A 15,893-nucleotide genomic window follows, 5' to 3' on the forward strand; every position below is an offset into this window, starting at 1 on the left:
TGTGGTCTAGCTTCAATTGACTCATGATTTTAACTATAAAATCACAATATTTGTGTTTAATCCTTTCTACTATCAATAATACTGTCACTATTTTTACTATTCTCATAGTTGTGTTGATTATTTAAATTTTAATGTACTTATATAGTGTAGCAAATCAAACTTATGCATATGAATATAGGACAGATTCTATATTGCTTATATTTGACCAATGTATAGCATAGATTAAGTAACTTATTTTAATGATAACTTATATAGTAAATAAGTTTAACTATTGAAATTTGACTAGCTTAAACAAGTTATCTACTTATTTTGATGCTTAGAAATTCATGCTTTTAATACAATCTACCTAGATAGATAAATTAAAGTCATACGATTCTTTATAAAGAAGAATATTGTGAACCTTTCAATGATATGGTATGTTTTCAATGTATTAGTGAATTGGGGTCTATGCTTTAATTGTTCTTCACTATATCAAGTGATAAGGTCAAATTAAATGAAATTACAAATGAACATATGAGGTAGAAAGGTCAATATTAATATTGAAATTGTAATTATCTCACCAAGTGAACATGTTAATACAAAAATAATTAAATTTATACTTACTTTTGTTAATGGTATTTCAGTGAAACCCATAAATTGATTTAAATTAAGTTTTGATGGAAGAATTTCTAAATCATTGCAAACAGGAATCAATTTCATTGATGATAATGAAGTATTTCTTGAAGATATTTTATTCTTAGGTGATACTTGATTACATGATTTTTCTGAAGAAACTTGAACTTTAGAATTGACTACATCTTCTATCAACTTGGATGACGAGGATGTCGATGCTATTGGATACTCTATAGGCTGATGATTATCTCCAGGCAGTGTTAATGGGGAAAGGATGATATTTTGATGAATATATGGATGAATTGTAGGTTTATGTTGTAAAAGATATCGTAACTCTCTTAAACATGCTTGCATACCTTATGAAGGTAAAGGTAAAAAAGTTCTATTCTAACAGTAGAAAACATTAGGGTTACTATAAAATACCAATTTATTACTGTTCAAACTACTAAAAACCTACATCAACAGAACAAAATATTGAACAGGAATACTGTGACAAATAAAATCGACAAAATCTTCACACACAAAAATTGTATACTGATAGATTCGTCAAAACAGGTTGATTTAACTAAACAGTTTATTTCTGATGCCAAGTAATTGCTAATAATGTTGTCCTGAATAACAGTGAAATTTTGTCCGTCAAATCAACCAGCTTGGAGAAAATAATACAACCGAATGCATCTACTTGAGTTAAGAATCTTCACCATTATTCTATTTATTGCATCATAGGTCATACTCATGATGTGTGACTGTAATATCATAAACTTGGTTTGTTTCTACTGTTTTCTCCTCTATGGTTTTCTAAAATTACCTACCCCATTTTGGCAAACTATTCCGTTATCTGTATTCGCCAATGTTTAGGTTACCTCATTGTCATTTGCTTCAATATTATTGTTGTTATTTCCTGTTCATCACATTAATTTCATTTAGTCGTGATTATGCGACATGATAATTTGGACTGATATACAATTGTCCTCGAATCTATATTGATTATGATTGACTAAATTATTTGCTTTATTTCTTCGTTAAGTCTTGAACAAGTCTTTCTGTTTTCTTATGCATTTGTAAAACCGATGAGACTATAATTCATGGACGACCTTTGAGAGACGCTAAAGTGACCTTGAAAATGTCCACATACTTACTAGTGTTTAATGAGAGCTATAAACCAGTGTGAGGAATTAGGATTATGACTTATAGTTGATGGTTAGGGTTAGGAATTAGATTTGGAGTTTTCATCGCAAACTGATATCAGGTATAATGACGAGACTATATTTAGCCGAATGAATAAATTTCACGCTAAATCCAAGAACCGTTAATCTGAATCTGATTGGTTCATCTATAAATTATATTTTCGCCGTGAAACCTTATCGTTGGAATAAAAAGGTTCCAAGGTCTTTGATAATTCATCTTCTATCCAACTTTTTAAATCCAATCACTCATTATATGGTTATTTAATGTGACCTTTAAAAAATAAAGGATATCCATATGTTATTATTATTAGAAATACGCAACTATCGTGTACTTTGACAATTGATGTTCATTGGTGTAGGGGTAGTATTACAAAAGAAAGCTATGAGAGGACAAACTAAAATGTGGCATCAGTTCACGAAGTGAGTGACTATTGGACTGAGTCGTTTATCTTGTACTTTTCGTTCCACGAATTTATCCTGTATTTTCGAATCATATTTTCTATGGTTCCATTATCACTGATACTATTACTACTTCTATTGTCCTCACAGTTGTGTTGATAATTTCATTTCAATGTGCTGATATAATATGGTAATTTGAACTGATACACGTATGTACCGGTTTGTACATTGCCTATGACTAATTGATTAACTGAATCATATTTGATAGTATTGTAAAAAAATTTACAGGAATAATAATAACAATAATCTTACTATTTGGAAGATTTTTTTCATCAATAATCCATTCTAAATTAGATAATAATGATCCTGAATTTGTTGAACATTTAGTTGGTGTTTTATCCTCATATTGTTCATTGGATTGATTATTATCATTTTCAGTACTATTTTGTTGATGAAAGGGAATATAATCAGAATGATTTGAATGATTCAACTTTGAAGTATGATGTTTTGTTGGATCTGTTGTGTTTATTGATGATAACTGAATTTAGAAAACAAAATTAATATTAGATAATTTACAACGGTTCAATATTTTCTAGTTTAAAATGAATGATATTATTTTGGAGAGTCGGAAATGGAAGTATACAGACTCTGAAGTTTACTTTCATAGTTAAAAATGTATGAAATCTACCTCTCACACGAATAATAAGTAGCCTATGGGACAAGTTTCTAGTGAGATATAATTGAAGTGTAAAGTAAAAGTATCCTATACTGATGGCCTTCAGTGAATCAAGAAGAATTAAGGTAGCGACTAGTGGATTTATGTACGAAATTGAAAGTACAGTGAATGATAGCTTGTTATCAGAAGGGGTTTTGTGGAGATTTAGTATTTTCATAGTTGAAAGCGTGAGTCAATTGAAGCTACACCACCATGGAAAACCTGGAAGCACTGGATGGTCGTTTCGTCCTATTGTGGGACTCCTCAGCAGTGCGCATCCACGATCTCGCACTCCCGAGATTCGAACCCAGGACCTACCAGTCTCGCGCCGGAGCACTTAACCACTAGACCACTGAGCCGGCATCCAACGGTGTGAATTAAAATTGTATGGCTGATTCTCATAACCCAAATAACTGTTTGCCTTCAGTGAGTTCCTATCTCGAATCTCGCGAGGCGAGATCGTGGATGCGCACTGCTGAGGAGTCCCAAAATAGGACGAAACGACCGTCTAGTGCTTCTAGGTTTTCCTTGGTGGTCTAGCTTGTATAATAATACTAACTAATTGAAAATTAGTAATATTTGATTCTTAAAATGCTTGTAATTGATAAAAAATATTTACCACGTAACCAAGCAATATGTTAAAGTACTTGATGTGATTCAATCAATACTCAAGGGTTTTTGTGTATCTAGATATTATTCTTCCATTCCAATTTATGACTCTGAATATCAACACTAAATAAACAAAAGGGTTTCAAAGTATCACTAAATTGTAGCTGATGTCAGTTAATGATTAAAATCCTAATTCGTTATCCCAACAAATAAATCTAAATTAATTCCTATTGAATAACTCAATCCTTTATGCATTATAACTGATGTTAATCGGTGATGAAAACCCTATGACGTAATCGTAACTCACAACGCTAGCCCAACGTATAATATATAGACTTAAGCGTTTTTTCCTTTATCATAATGAATAATTTAACATGAAAGGGATCATTTATCATATTAAAACCACTAGTCCATTGTAGTTTAATTGCTTATCATTATTATTATTATTATTTGTTTTATAACTAAGTATTGTTACCTAATCGTTTGATAGGTCGCTAAAGGATATTATTGTAACATAACTTTACCGAATATTATTCAAATATACTATCTTTATGCATGAGGTTTTGTAAAGTCCAACTTCATTGATGAAAATTGATCCATGATTTGTTATATGATTTATATAAATCACTTCATATTTCAAAATTCTTTAAGTTAAAATTTAATACGTTAGTTCTACGATGAAATGTGATCAGTGAATAAACATGATGTACTTAATCACAAGATTATAATGTACAGTTCTAACATGATGTAAATCATAACAATACGAAATCATCTAACTTGGTCTGGATATATGTAAATAAGGCAGTGACTATACAATTAATAAGTTGATTTAAAGTTGTAATAAGAATGAAGTAAGATAATTTAATTGTTTTTGTTTAATTAATTAAAATTATTATAAGTAAAATGATATCACTGATAGTTAAAAATAAAAATCAGTGAGATATTGTAAATCATTAACGGAAAGAGATCTTCAAATCCAAAAAAGGTATATGGTGTTGTGAACAAGAACACGGGTAGGGACAATCGAATGTCCTTGAGCACAGAAATACAGACTATCTTACTGAAATCTGACAACCATACAGTAAATAGTTTATTTGCAAAATACCAATCAATTATCTCAATCTTGACCGTTCCTTCTGCAAATAGCAGTCCTCAGTCTTTGATAATTATTGTACATGCATTTTCATACCGATTGCGTTTCGTTCTCGTTCTTTCCTTATCGATCTTCTACTGAAATACATTTAATGCCCGACCATCGTACTATACTACTTATGTGAATATAAGTAACCCACACCACAATAGAATTAATCATAATAGTCTTTTAAATAATATGAGACTGAATTTGTAACTGTTTAAATCTTTACACAGATTCGAATATGTTTCATAAATGTGTTGAAAGTAAACGCTACTATCAACTATCCAACATTAATTTGATAGGAGTATATGAACTAGAAGATCAAATATGAGAGCTTATTATTTAAGGATATCAAATCTTTGAAAAATAAGTTGGTTGCTTAATTATTTCAGATTTTTATTGTTAAATATATAATGGATGTCGGCTCAGTGGTCTATCTGTCAAGTGCTCCGGTGTGAGACTGGTAGGTCCTGGGTTTGAATCCCGTGAGGTGGGATCGTGGATGCGCACTGCTGAGGAGTCCCACAATAAGATGAAACGGCCGTCCAGTGCTTCCAGGTTTTCCACGGTGGTCTATCTTCAATTGACTCATGATTTCAAGTATATACAAAAATATTTAATTAGTTAACTTTCTTTATATAAATTAATCATTAACAAACTGTCAAATGAAGCACATGTACACTTATGTTTTATTACAGTTTCGTTGGTAAATCAAAAGAAATTAGGCATTCAAATTAAAAATGAGCAATTGTGTTACTAAATATTTTAAAATAATAGATTTGTTAGTGTGTTAAATCTTTTTAAAACTAATTAGATATTTTGCAACTTGGTTGGCCTACAATAGTTGCGAGTCAAGCAGTAAATATGCTATTCTAATAAGGACCGTCTATTGTGAACTTGGTAGAACGATAGCTAGCCCACAACACTTCAACAAGTAGTCACTAACACAAAAGGAAGATAAATAGTAGGAAAATCATGATATTCAATAAGAACAAATTGAAATAGTAAAATTCGATATATATGGTAATGAACGCGTGATCTAGAAGCAGACAAGATATTAATGAACTAATAGTAGTGATGACCAATCAGAAAAGGGAAAAAGTTATGCGAAAAATTGATTTAATAATTAAGCACTCACGATTATCGTTACTAGTTAGACTTTGGCATTCTTCAAAAGTTGATGAATTACATCGTCGCCTTAGCATAAATTTTGCTTCTATTCACTAAAGACACCAGTAAAATGTAAAAATCCTATGAACTCCAAGAGTGCCACTCTACCATTAAATGGAAAGTATAACCTTAGGATAGATTTGCAACAGTAACTAACCTGACTATATGGAGTGAAAAATTTTGGAACTTCGTGTTAACATTATATCAATTTGGTGACGTTGATACGTTGAGACCTTGGTTGAAGCTCATTTGATCCAGGCCTTAAACTACCTATAACTGAGTGAGCGACTAACTGGTGCAACAAAATAATCGTATTTATAAAAGTATATCCAAGAACAATTAAATGCTCAGTGTTTGAAATTAACTACTGAATAAATTACATTTACAATAAGAATAGATCATGAGAAATGTCAGATAAAGTTCATGGGTACCTCATTTTGTCATCCTAGAAATTTAAAATAATGAGTCCACTGAGCTCAGTCGGAAACTTAGACCAGTGGTTAGCGAATCTATGCACCACTGCTATATGGTTGTTTTTGCTGCATTCAATCCCAAATTGACATATTTTAATACTAAAGCTGAAATTAGTAAGGGTCTGTAATTTCGCGTTACTGATATTCAGGACTGCAACTGACCAACTTCTGTTGAAATATTCGCATCCTGGGTAGAGTGCCTCGATATGTAGTTATGTTGTGAATTTTAGTATATTTGGCATGTGACTACAGTAGAATCGAGGACACACGTTTCGTTTTATTTCGGAGTCGTCATCTGGATATACCTGGACACTAGGATTGGAGTATGCACTGAGACTCGAATCCAGTACCTTTCGCTTCTAAAGCCCAACACGTTATTCACTTGGTTTCGAATTTCACTTATTATGGAGATGGCTCCCGGTGAACCCGAGGAAGCTTTAAGAAGTTCTGGAAGAGGCGAAGGCATTCCATCCAATCACCGTTTAGAAGAACATTAAAGAGTCTCGACGTGTAGCTCCCCGATCGAACTAATACTAAAAGCCACTGCATGCGGATTGGACGACTGTAATGATGATTTCGTTTTCACTAAAAACTATAAATACCTGAGTGTTTTTGTACCATATTTGACAATGTTTGGAATAAGATTCATTCCTACTCGTCTTCTGTCTCCTAACTTGCGTCTTGGAGGGTCCTAGCGTTCGAGTGCTCAAGTTGTACGCGGTATAGCAAAAACCCAAGTTCTAAAAATAACACCTATTCTATAAAAACTTGTGAAAAATAGATATATTGAGGTAATTTGCAAAGGATTCACGCATGCCAACAAACAGTAATCAAAATTTAATCAAGGCTATCAACAATGAGATAATACAAACCATTTTTTGTAATTACATAAATATCATATCCGTTGCCCGATTTTGCGGCTGTCTGGATTCAGTAATTCAGTGGACAACACTTTGGGTTTATGAAGCGGAAGGTATTGGTTTCGAGTCTATGTATAGACATTGAAACTGGGATTCAGTTAGATCTAGCTGACAGGTTTTTGATGGAACGAAACTCTCATCTTTGTCTACACCGCCAACCACAAATCCATCTTTTCCATCGTTCCCTAATACATATTCGTGTACTCAATCAGTCAGCTTGAGGCCCTGTCTTATAAAATGTATTCCAACAACCTTTGGATAATAATCGCATGATCGAAACTACTAACTAAGCAAATTCAGTGATTCAGTACTTATTATTATTACTTTAATGCAAAAATCATCAAAAGCATACTTGAGTTGTAAAAAAGTTATTCATATCCTCATTTTCTTCTTCAATCTGTTCATCACATTGAAGATTTGACAAAAATTCTGATAAGTTTTGATCTAATTTTTGTGAATCATTTTTAATAAAAGTTTTGTACCTCTCAATAGTAGGTAGCTGTAGAGAATGTGAAATTTTACGCGATTCATTGTACATTGAGGAATTATCTTTAAACGAATCATTTAAGGTTGGTGAATTAGATAAGTTTGACAATGTAACTGATGCTATAGATGTTACCGTTGTAGTTGGTGGTGGTGATAATGGTGACGAATTAACTATGTTTGTTTGATTTAATTTTTTCATTTCATCTAATATTTGGTTCACATTGCACTTAATCATCTTTGGACCTAAATCTAAACTTGGTTTGTCTAACCTAAAGGCAAGAAAATAACACATCTATAAATATTGAGAAATTTTCCATATTTGACATAATTGAATATATCTAGTTGAGATCAACAAGATTATCATAACTAATGGTTGGGAACATTGAGTGAAATAACTGAGAATTCGTTCCAATAGTGAAGATACATTTACTCTTTGTCTTCCCTTAGATCTAGAGTTTTAAGATTTGATATTTTTTACTCATTCTTTTTCCTTAAAAAAATATTTTTTCTGTGCTTACTGTTTTCTATTATCACTGATACTGTTATTACTTTCACTCCTCTATGATTCCATCCTCCTATTTCGAAGCTTGAGCTGATACACATATATGCCATGTACGTTGCCTATTTCTGATTGATCCTGGTTAATTAATTAAAGTCTTATAGTTTTCATACCTAGCTTGAGTATCTAATTGAAGATATGTTTTAAGTCTTACGAGGAATAGTTTTCCTGAAAACTCTATGACCATAATATTATTCAATGTGAATGAGGGTGGAACTTACATCAAAACATACCTCCTCTCCGTTTAAAATATAACAGATGATTGTGACTATATCTTCCAAAAATAAAATCGATACTTTTTACAATGAAGAAAGGAATATCGATTATCCAAGATAAACTTATTAAGTAAACAGTTTTTGGAGCCTGGTTCCTATTAGAGTATCGGTAAAAATATACACGTGTCGTTGAGAGACGTTATAACGATCTTGAAAATTTAATCCGTTTATTAGACAATAGGGCTATTACGGTGAATAATTTGTCTCTAGAAGAGTTATGGATCTTATATATAAATGAAAGTTTAATTAAAAATTATTTTTTTAAGGTTGTTACAGAAACCTATTCATTATCAAGATCATCATATGTTTAAACCCTCTATAACGTTAGAAGTAGTTTAATAAGCCATTTCCCATAGTCTTCTTCCCCGACTGTTGCTGCTACCTTGACGTGGTGGTCGGGCTTGCCTATGGTGATGAACCAATCGAGCCATACTGGCTGGAACAATCGTTCCTCAAGGTCCTATCATGCCAGACAGGTCGGTTGAAGAGCGGTAAGACTAAAAGCAGCAAGCCCAAAGTCCGAAGGCGAAGTCGTACTGCTGACTGTACAGAGGTGTGACGGTGGTAAGGTGTTTCCTTCAGACAATCAGCATAACAGCGATGCTGCCTTCCCACAAGGAGAGGTGGGGTTAGAAAAGGTCGACCCTAAAAATGCACAACTCGCCTTATCCCACGGATATCCGTCTGCGGCGGTAAGGTCCTTTGAAGAACGGAGCTAACACAAAAACTACTCACAAAAAGGTTGTGTGTGACCGACCTCAATCAGTTGTCCCTTGGGCACTGCGGTCACGCTCTCAGTCCACTAAGACCACTTCTAATCGAATTTCCTTTTCAGGTACATCTAGAAGAACCCTTCCACGGTGTGGGCAACCGGGAAGTGATAACTGCCCTCATACCTCTAACAGCACTCAAGACCACTGACTCCCATAGTATTCACAATACTTGTGCATAAATCCGATTAAAAGTCAGTAAAACTACATGATGAGACAACCTTCTAAGAATTATGTATATTAATAAGTCGATCATTTTTAAGTATTTATGCTACAAAAGAAAGTTATTTGTTAAGCGTGTTAGTAATGCTGTTTTCGGTTCCATCTTCACCTTGACAAATTAAAAAATAGAACGTGTTTTCGTTAATTTATTCTGAAATGAATTTCTGTTGATAAGACCAAATAGTTCTTATGATTTCGCTTTCAAACTGTCATTTTTACTACATGATGAATGAGTTTATTCTGCACTAATCCTAGGAGGTTCAATCACCACTTAATGAGACATTTTATAAATTGAATGCTGGGGTCTTAAGTTATTCGCAACTGTTGCAGTGTTAAATAAGTGTTTTGAATCCTAAATTTTTGTGTATTTTCTTGTTCATTTAGTAAGGAAGGAGTGAATATTGAAATTTGATTTTTCACCAAGAATTTCATTTCAAGGCCTAAATTTTTCTATGGATGTATTTTCAACCCGGCGTGCCTCGCGCTATACTAAGAACGTTGTGTATAACCCATCTATGTTACGTTGTATTACGTTTTAAGTTCCACATAAAAGTCTTCAAGTTAGTCTCGATACTGATTGGCTCATCAGTATAATTACGTGTAACTGAGAAAATTTAAGATAGGTTGTGACAACAGTTTTCAGTTTCATCGAACCAATCTAAGTTAGACACCTCTTAAACATCTGAAAGCGATGGGAAATCATTTCGTCCTAGTATGTGACTCCTCAGGAGTGGGCATCCACGACTCAGAACCGAGAACCGGACTCAGGACCTTTGGTATTACTAGTCAACACTTAACCTTTAGAACGCTGAGTAAAGATCCATTGGTGTATAAATGTAAATGTAATCAATGTATGATGTCGTGTGATCATTTTCTATTGCCCTCGATGAGTACCTTCCTCACACCCAACGCAATCTTCAATGGTTTTTTTTTTAGATCAGTTTAGGATTCCAATACAAGTCAAGAACCTACATAACCTCCTACCAATTATTTTCTGATTATTATTAAGATACTTAAAAAGTTAAAAATTGGTATGAAAAGAACATTTAGGAATTGTCATTACTTTTTTACGATTGACAAGATAGTATTACACTTACTTATATCGAATAACAAATGGTTTCATACTGGAATTATATGATATACCCTCTTTATCTTTATTCAATACCTTTTTATATTTTGAAATATTTTTATGAGATAAACTGTTCTTTGTACTAGTACCACTATTAACCGCAGTGATTTCATTATTCCCAAAATCTTGATTTTGTTTAAGTGATAAATGTTGTACACAGCTATTCAGTTCATTTCTTTCCAATAAATTGGTATTCTTGATTTTAAATAAATTCGGATTATCAATTGGATTTCGATATAGATTAATATGTAATTGTTTTATTAATAAACGTTCAAGTAATTGGGGAATTCTAGATGATTTACTTATGACAGGATTGGCATAGATTATACATTCTCTCAATTTCGGCCATACAGCAATAGGCAATAGGTGTTCTTCACAGGATATCTATAAAATAATTTTTGAGGATTATGGAATAATTAAGATTTTTTATTATTATAATATACTTTATTGATTTAAATAAATTAATTTTTGAGCTGTAGCTTCAAAGTGAAGAATGTTTCATCAATAGACCAGTCATTGTTGTCACCAGTTCACTCTTAATTTTTAAATATGCAATCGACAACAAACTACTTTGTTTCTATCATTTACATCACCAACTGACCTTAGTTAGACAATGACTAAAAACTAAGAAGCACTGGATAGGTAGCTGTTTCCTCCTCAGGAGTGTACATACACGATCTTACTAAGGGTTAAACCCATGACCTTTAGGTATGGCGAAGTGCACCTAACATTGAGACCATTGGATTGGTGTCCAATGAAAAGAGTTATTCCCAAATGATATTAGGGGATGGATAGGCGATGTTGCACATTGATTGGGGTTAGAAACTTCAATCATTAAATGTCAACTAAATGGTCTGAAAGTTAAGTGCTCTTCGTGAGATCGGCAGGTCCTGGGGCCAACCCCTGCTAAGATTGCATATGCGCACTCCCGAGGAGACCCATATCAGGAGTGTAGCTATGGTCAGTCAGTGATATAAACTATTCAGTTTTTCCGTCACAATTTCATTACACAATTCTATGGTCTAACCAGAGAAGTTAAAATAGTTTACCAACTGGAATTTCACCAGCAGTAAGTGAATGATCGAAAATTATAGTTCACCGGATTAATAACCCAGGGTTATTTTCTTCCGATATATCCTGTCCGATTGAAGTTTAATTAGAGCAGTATCGTAACTTACCTTATTATGAGACAAATCAATAGACTGAAGAAATTGAAATGGTGGTGGTACAGTTTTCGATTGAATATCAGATTTTTGTTCATTGTCCAATAAGACCAATTCATCTGTTGTAAAAGTCTGATCAAGGGTAGATTTTTCTTTAGCTGTTAATAGTAAACGTGAATTTGATTTGTGGACATGAATGTCAGGATCTGATTGAATAGACTTACAACCACGTTGATGATTATATTTTGTTTGTTTATCATAAATTAAAGGAAATAATTTCTTTAAATTATATAAACCAAGAAATTCGTCTACTATGCGTACACGTGGAGCATTTGGATTTCTATGTTCATCTAGTGATAGGGAATAATCTGAAAAGAAGAATGGATACAAAATTAATGTATATTTATAATTTAAAGAATAATTGTTTATTACTAACAAGTTATAAGAAAAGTCTAAAGCGAATGGGGGAAAACACCAAAATTAAACTGTGTTATTTGATGTTAAATTGTAGTTAGCATTTTGTCGTTAAGCTACGTATACATCATAGTCATTGCCGCCATTATTAACTCGATCAGTCAAGTAACGTGACTATAAGAATATATACTCATCAAGTTTGAAAGAACTGACTTTGAAGGAAGTGTATTTGTTGATCAGTCGAACTGGCTGATTTTCCCTCTTCATGTCTAATATAGATATGTATTTATGTAGTGTAGACAAAAGTCATTTGTGACTGAAAGGCAAATAATGAAGTATATTAAGATAATAAAGAATATTTGTAGTTTAGAGATGATAAAAACAAGTATATTCTTATATTTGCTGGTAATAATATCTAAGTTGACACAAAGAAGTCTACTTGTCCGAACCTCAACTGAACATACTACAGAATTTTATCACACTTCTTAACTCAGAGCATATTTACTTCCATATAAAGGACCATATTAGGAGTTCAAACAATGGAATACAATTAAACAGACATATTATAAAACAAGTTTAAATAGTATTAAAATATCAGTACTTGTTATATTTTGTTGTTGTTCCTGAGACTCCTTTCCTGTGAGAGAAGACAAATTATTTGGTTTTTCCAAAGACCGTTTATTCACTATCTTACATAAATTGTTTGCTAATTGTTTTTTGTTGGAATCAGATGAATTATCAGAATTCCATTTATGATGATATGAAGTCTTCATGCATCTTCCATTTATCACTAAACTCCTCAAAAATTACAATTAGTCAAACAATAATGAAAATGACAAAGGTAGAAAGCATTTTGCTTCATAAACATTTTGTATTACAAGAATATACTACTTGAAAATGATTAAAGTAGATTGATAATATACACAAAAGTAGTAAATACACTGATTGCAAACATAACATTTACATTCACTAAATAGCTTAAAATTTTAAAAGTTCTGCGAATTTAGACCATGGTGTTGAATTTACCTACCTGTCTGTTAGGTGGCTGAAGGTATTAGGAAGGGAACCGTGAACCTTGGTTTCGTGATAGTCAGTACTCGTCAACAAAGCGTACCTGCAATCTTGAGCGAATTGATACTGCCTCTGAGATTCAAATCCACCCCACGCAGGACCATGGTCTAAATAAGCAGCGATTGACCTCCTATAAGACTGAGACACTTAAAAATGATTAACCCCTGAGTGATAGTGATTTTCACGTTTGTCTAACCCTTGATGGTGGTTGAACTCTATACATCAGGTTACAATGTGGCCGCTAGGTAGTCAGTAGGAAGCCCTAGTCAACCCAGAGTTCACACTCGTTGGCACTCATCAGCAATTCATACCTACAGCTTTCTTTTGCCAGCTCTTGTTCTGGTTGAGCTAGATTTAAGTTTACTTTCATTACTAGCCGATACTAATAGAGGAATCAGTAGGAATCAAGGGACACTATATAGTAGTTTCATTAGATTGCGCTAATCTTCATCAGTAAGCACATACATTCACAACGCCACACGAACCCTAATTCAAGACCCTCAGATTTCTTACTTAGCAAGACATATCACTGAATGGAAGTTCAATCCAATAATCTAGAATTCCAAAGTCTTCAAAGTACTGATTTGCTTCGGGGTATTCCAACTCACCTCACTCATTATTACATAATCAAAGGGATGTTGTCACTGAGTTGGTCCAAATGTGAAAAATTCATACATGACTGACATATTTACACTTGTTAATCACTGAGTAGTCACCAACTTGATGAATGCCTGGTCTTCCATTCCTAATAAAATTCTATCGATTAAGTTGAAATGTCGTTATTAGTCTAGAAGGCTTTATACTGTAGTGAATTTTGTTTTACTGTTAGAAGTTTGAAGATTATTTCAGAGATGCTCTGAATTGAACCTTATTGCTAGTTGAAACCCACCAAGTGGGGATATTTGCAATATTTGGAGGAATAACACCAACTGTGAGTTTTATTCTACGAAAACTAAACAGCTAAGAAAATAATAAACTGCAAATTTGAATTGTACATTTTATTTTCATAGTTTGAACCACTAATTGATTCGAATCAACCATCTCTGAGTGCTTAAACTTCATACAATTGAGTTGGGTGCTCACTGGTGAGAGCTCGCATCGTAGAATAAAACCGTTATCGAGTTTTTCTTCGTTGTCACTTCTCAATGTGAACTATGAAACTCGATAATTTCCTCAAATCCTTAACATTAATGTCGCCAATTATATACTTATAAACAACATGGAGCTTACTGAAAGTGTTTATCTAAAAAAGTTCCCATATCATATGCGAGTTAATTGGAACAAATTAACAAGATGGAGAGGAATGAAGATATAAATAACGATATGGTGAGTAAGTAAACTTTATTGAAAAAGTAATGAGGAAAGCTGTGAAGTGAAAAATCTGAAGTAATATTAGAGCTGAAGATTTAGAAAACAACAAATAAAAACAAATTTATCGTTTCAATTTACTCTGAGTCGTTCCATTTCTTCAATCACTGAATACGGTTATCTGGTTGATGACAACCGAGAAGTTTGGACAATCCCGTACTGTTCAAATCAATAGTAAATAAATTTATACAATAACACCTTAACTTGGTACATCCACTGCTAGTCCTCTTCAAACATATTTCTATACTAGTTAGAAAAGATTTTCAGAATAAATGGTGGCATGGTACATAAAATCCCACGTTATCGATGAAATACATGTTAAATATTTCATAAATGATCCTTTTTTTAATCTATTTTCAATCTAAGTAACTAACTTTTAGGTTGATACTATGTACTATCAGATAAAACTCACTGACTTACTCATTATCTTCAGACTGCTCATTATGACTAATCAATAAGCTATCATGTTGAGTAGTTTCGTTTAGAGTGGTAGATTTTAAAAACGGTATATTTTCGATTGCAGAATTATTCTGAGCTTCATTAATCTGATGTTTTTTTAACGGTGTTGACTTTAATAATGGTACAGTAGTAAATCTGTTATTTGCCAAATTTAAATATGTCAACCTGTAAAAATGATAGAAAAAATATTTTGAATCCCTAAAGATTCAGAAATATTGCGTCACAAGTTAAAAATACATTGATATATCATCGAGTGGTAGCTAATGTAATGTTTATCTGGTTACTAGTGTTGACTGAATTCAATTAATGAAGTCAAAAAGTGGCTATTAGTCTAAGTAACTCTACACTCTGATGTTAGGTGGTTGGAAGTGGTTCCTAGAAAGACTTGAACCTAGGTTTCGTGGTAGTTGGCACTCGTCAGAAAGACACACCTCCACTTTTGAGATGATTAGTGCCTTGTGTGTGATTCGAACCCGTGTCATACAGCTTCAAAGCCTGAGATTTCGCCACTTAACTATCCGAGATGGGTCGAGTATTTCTACATTTCAGACTATGAAGCTGTGATATGGGTACTAATCCTTGAGATAGTATCAGATCCCCCTAAGTTAAAAGCATATCTTGCTGAAAAATATCAAACAGCATACAACTTATGTCCATGGTTTCCTATTGACTACCTCAGAAAACATAACATTGTAAACTTATCTTATGTAGGACCCTTACTTGATACAAGTATTCGGTAGATAAAACCAAACTGACC

The 15,893-nt window shown here is 32.9% G+C and overlaps 1 protein-coding gene and 1 non-coding gene across 2 annotated transcripts in view; both read right to left on the minus strand.

Moving 5' to 3' along the window:
* The window catches only part of Smp_141350 (putative ras suppressor protein 1, rsu1), a gene marked incomplete at both ends in the record, with an annotated part of 31,089 nt that overhangs the window by 6,987 nt on the left and 8,209 nt on the right, over positions 1-15,893 (minus strand). Inside the window, 7 exons of the mRNA XM_018793319.1 lie at positions 748-968; positions 2,511-2,736; positions 7,573-7,975; positions 10,630-11,045; positions 11,840-12,192; positions 12,452-12,507; positions 15,098-15,301. Coding sequence (XP_018647844.1) covers positions 748-968; positions 2,511-2,736; positions 7,573-7,975; positions 10,630-11,045; positions 11,840-12,192; positions 12,452-12,507; positions 15,098-15,301 — 1,879 coding nt within the window. The remainder of the gene's footprint in view (positions 1-747; positions 969-2,510; positions 2,737-7,572; positions 7,976-10,629; positions 11,046-11,839; positions 12,193-12,451; positions 12,508-15,097; positions 15,302-15,893) is intronic.
* Smp_tRNA_00290_Pseudo_CGA.1.1 lies at positions 3,201-3,272 on the minus strand. The gene has a single exon. It is a non-coding gene (tRNA).

The sequence above is a fragment of the Schistosoma mansoni genome, chromosome 1 (genome assembly GCF_000237925.1).
Source record: "Schistosoma mansoni strain Puerto Rico chromosome 1, complete genome".
Taxonomy (NCBI): domain Eukaryota; kingdom Metazoa; phylum Platyhelminthes; class Trematoda; order Strigeidida; family Schistosomatidae; genus Schistosoma; species Schistosoma mansoni.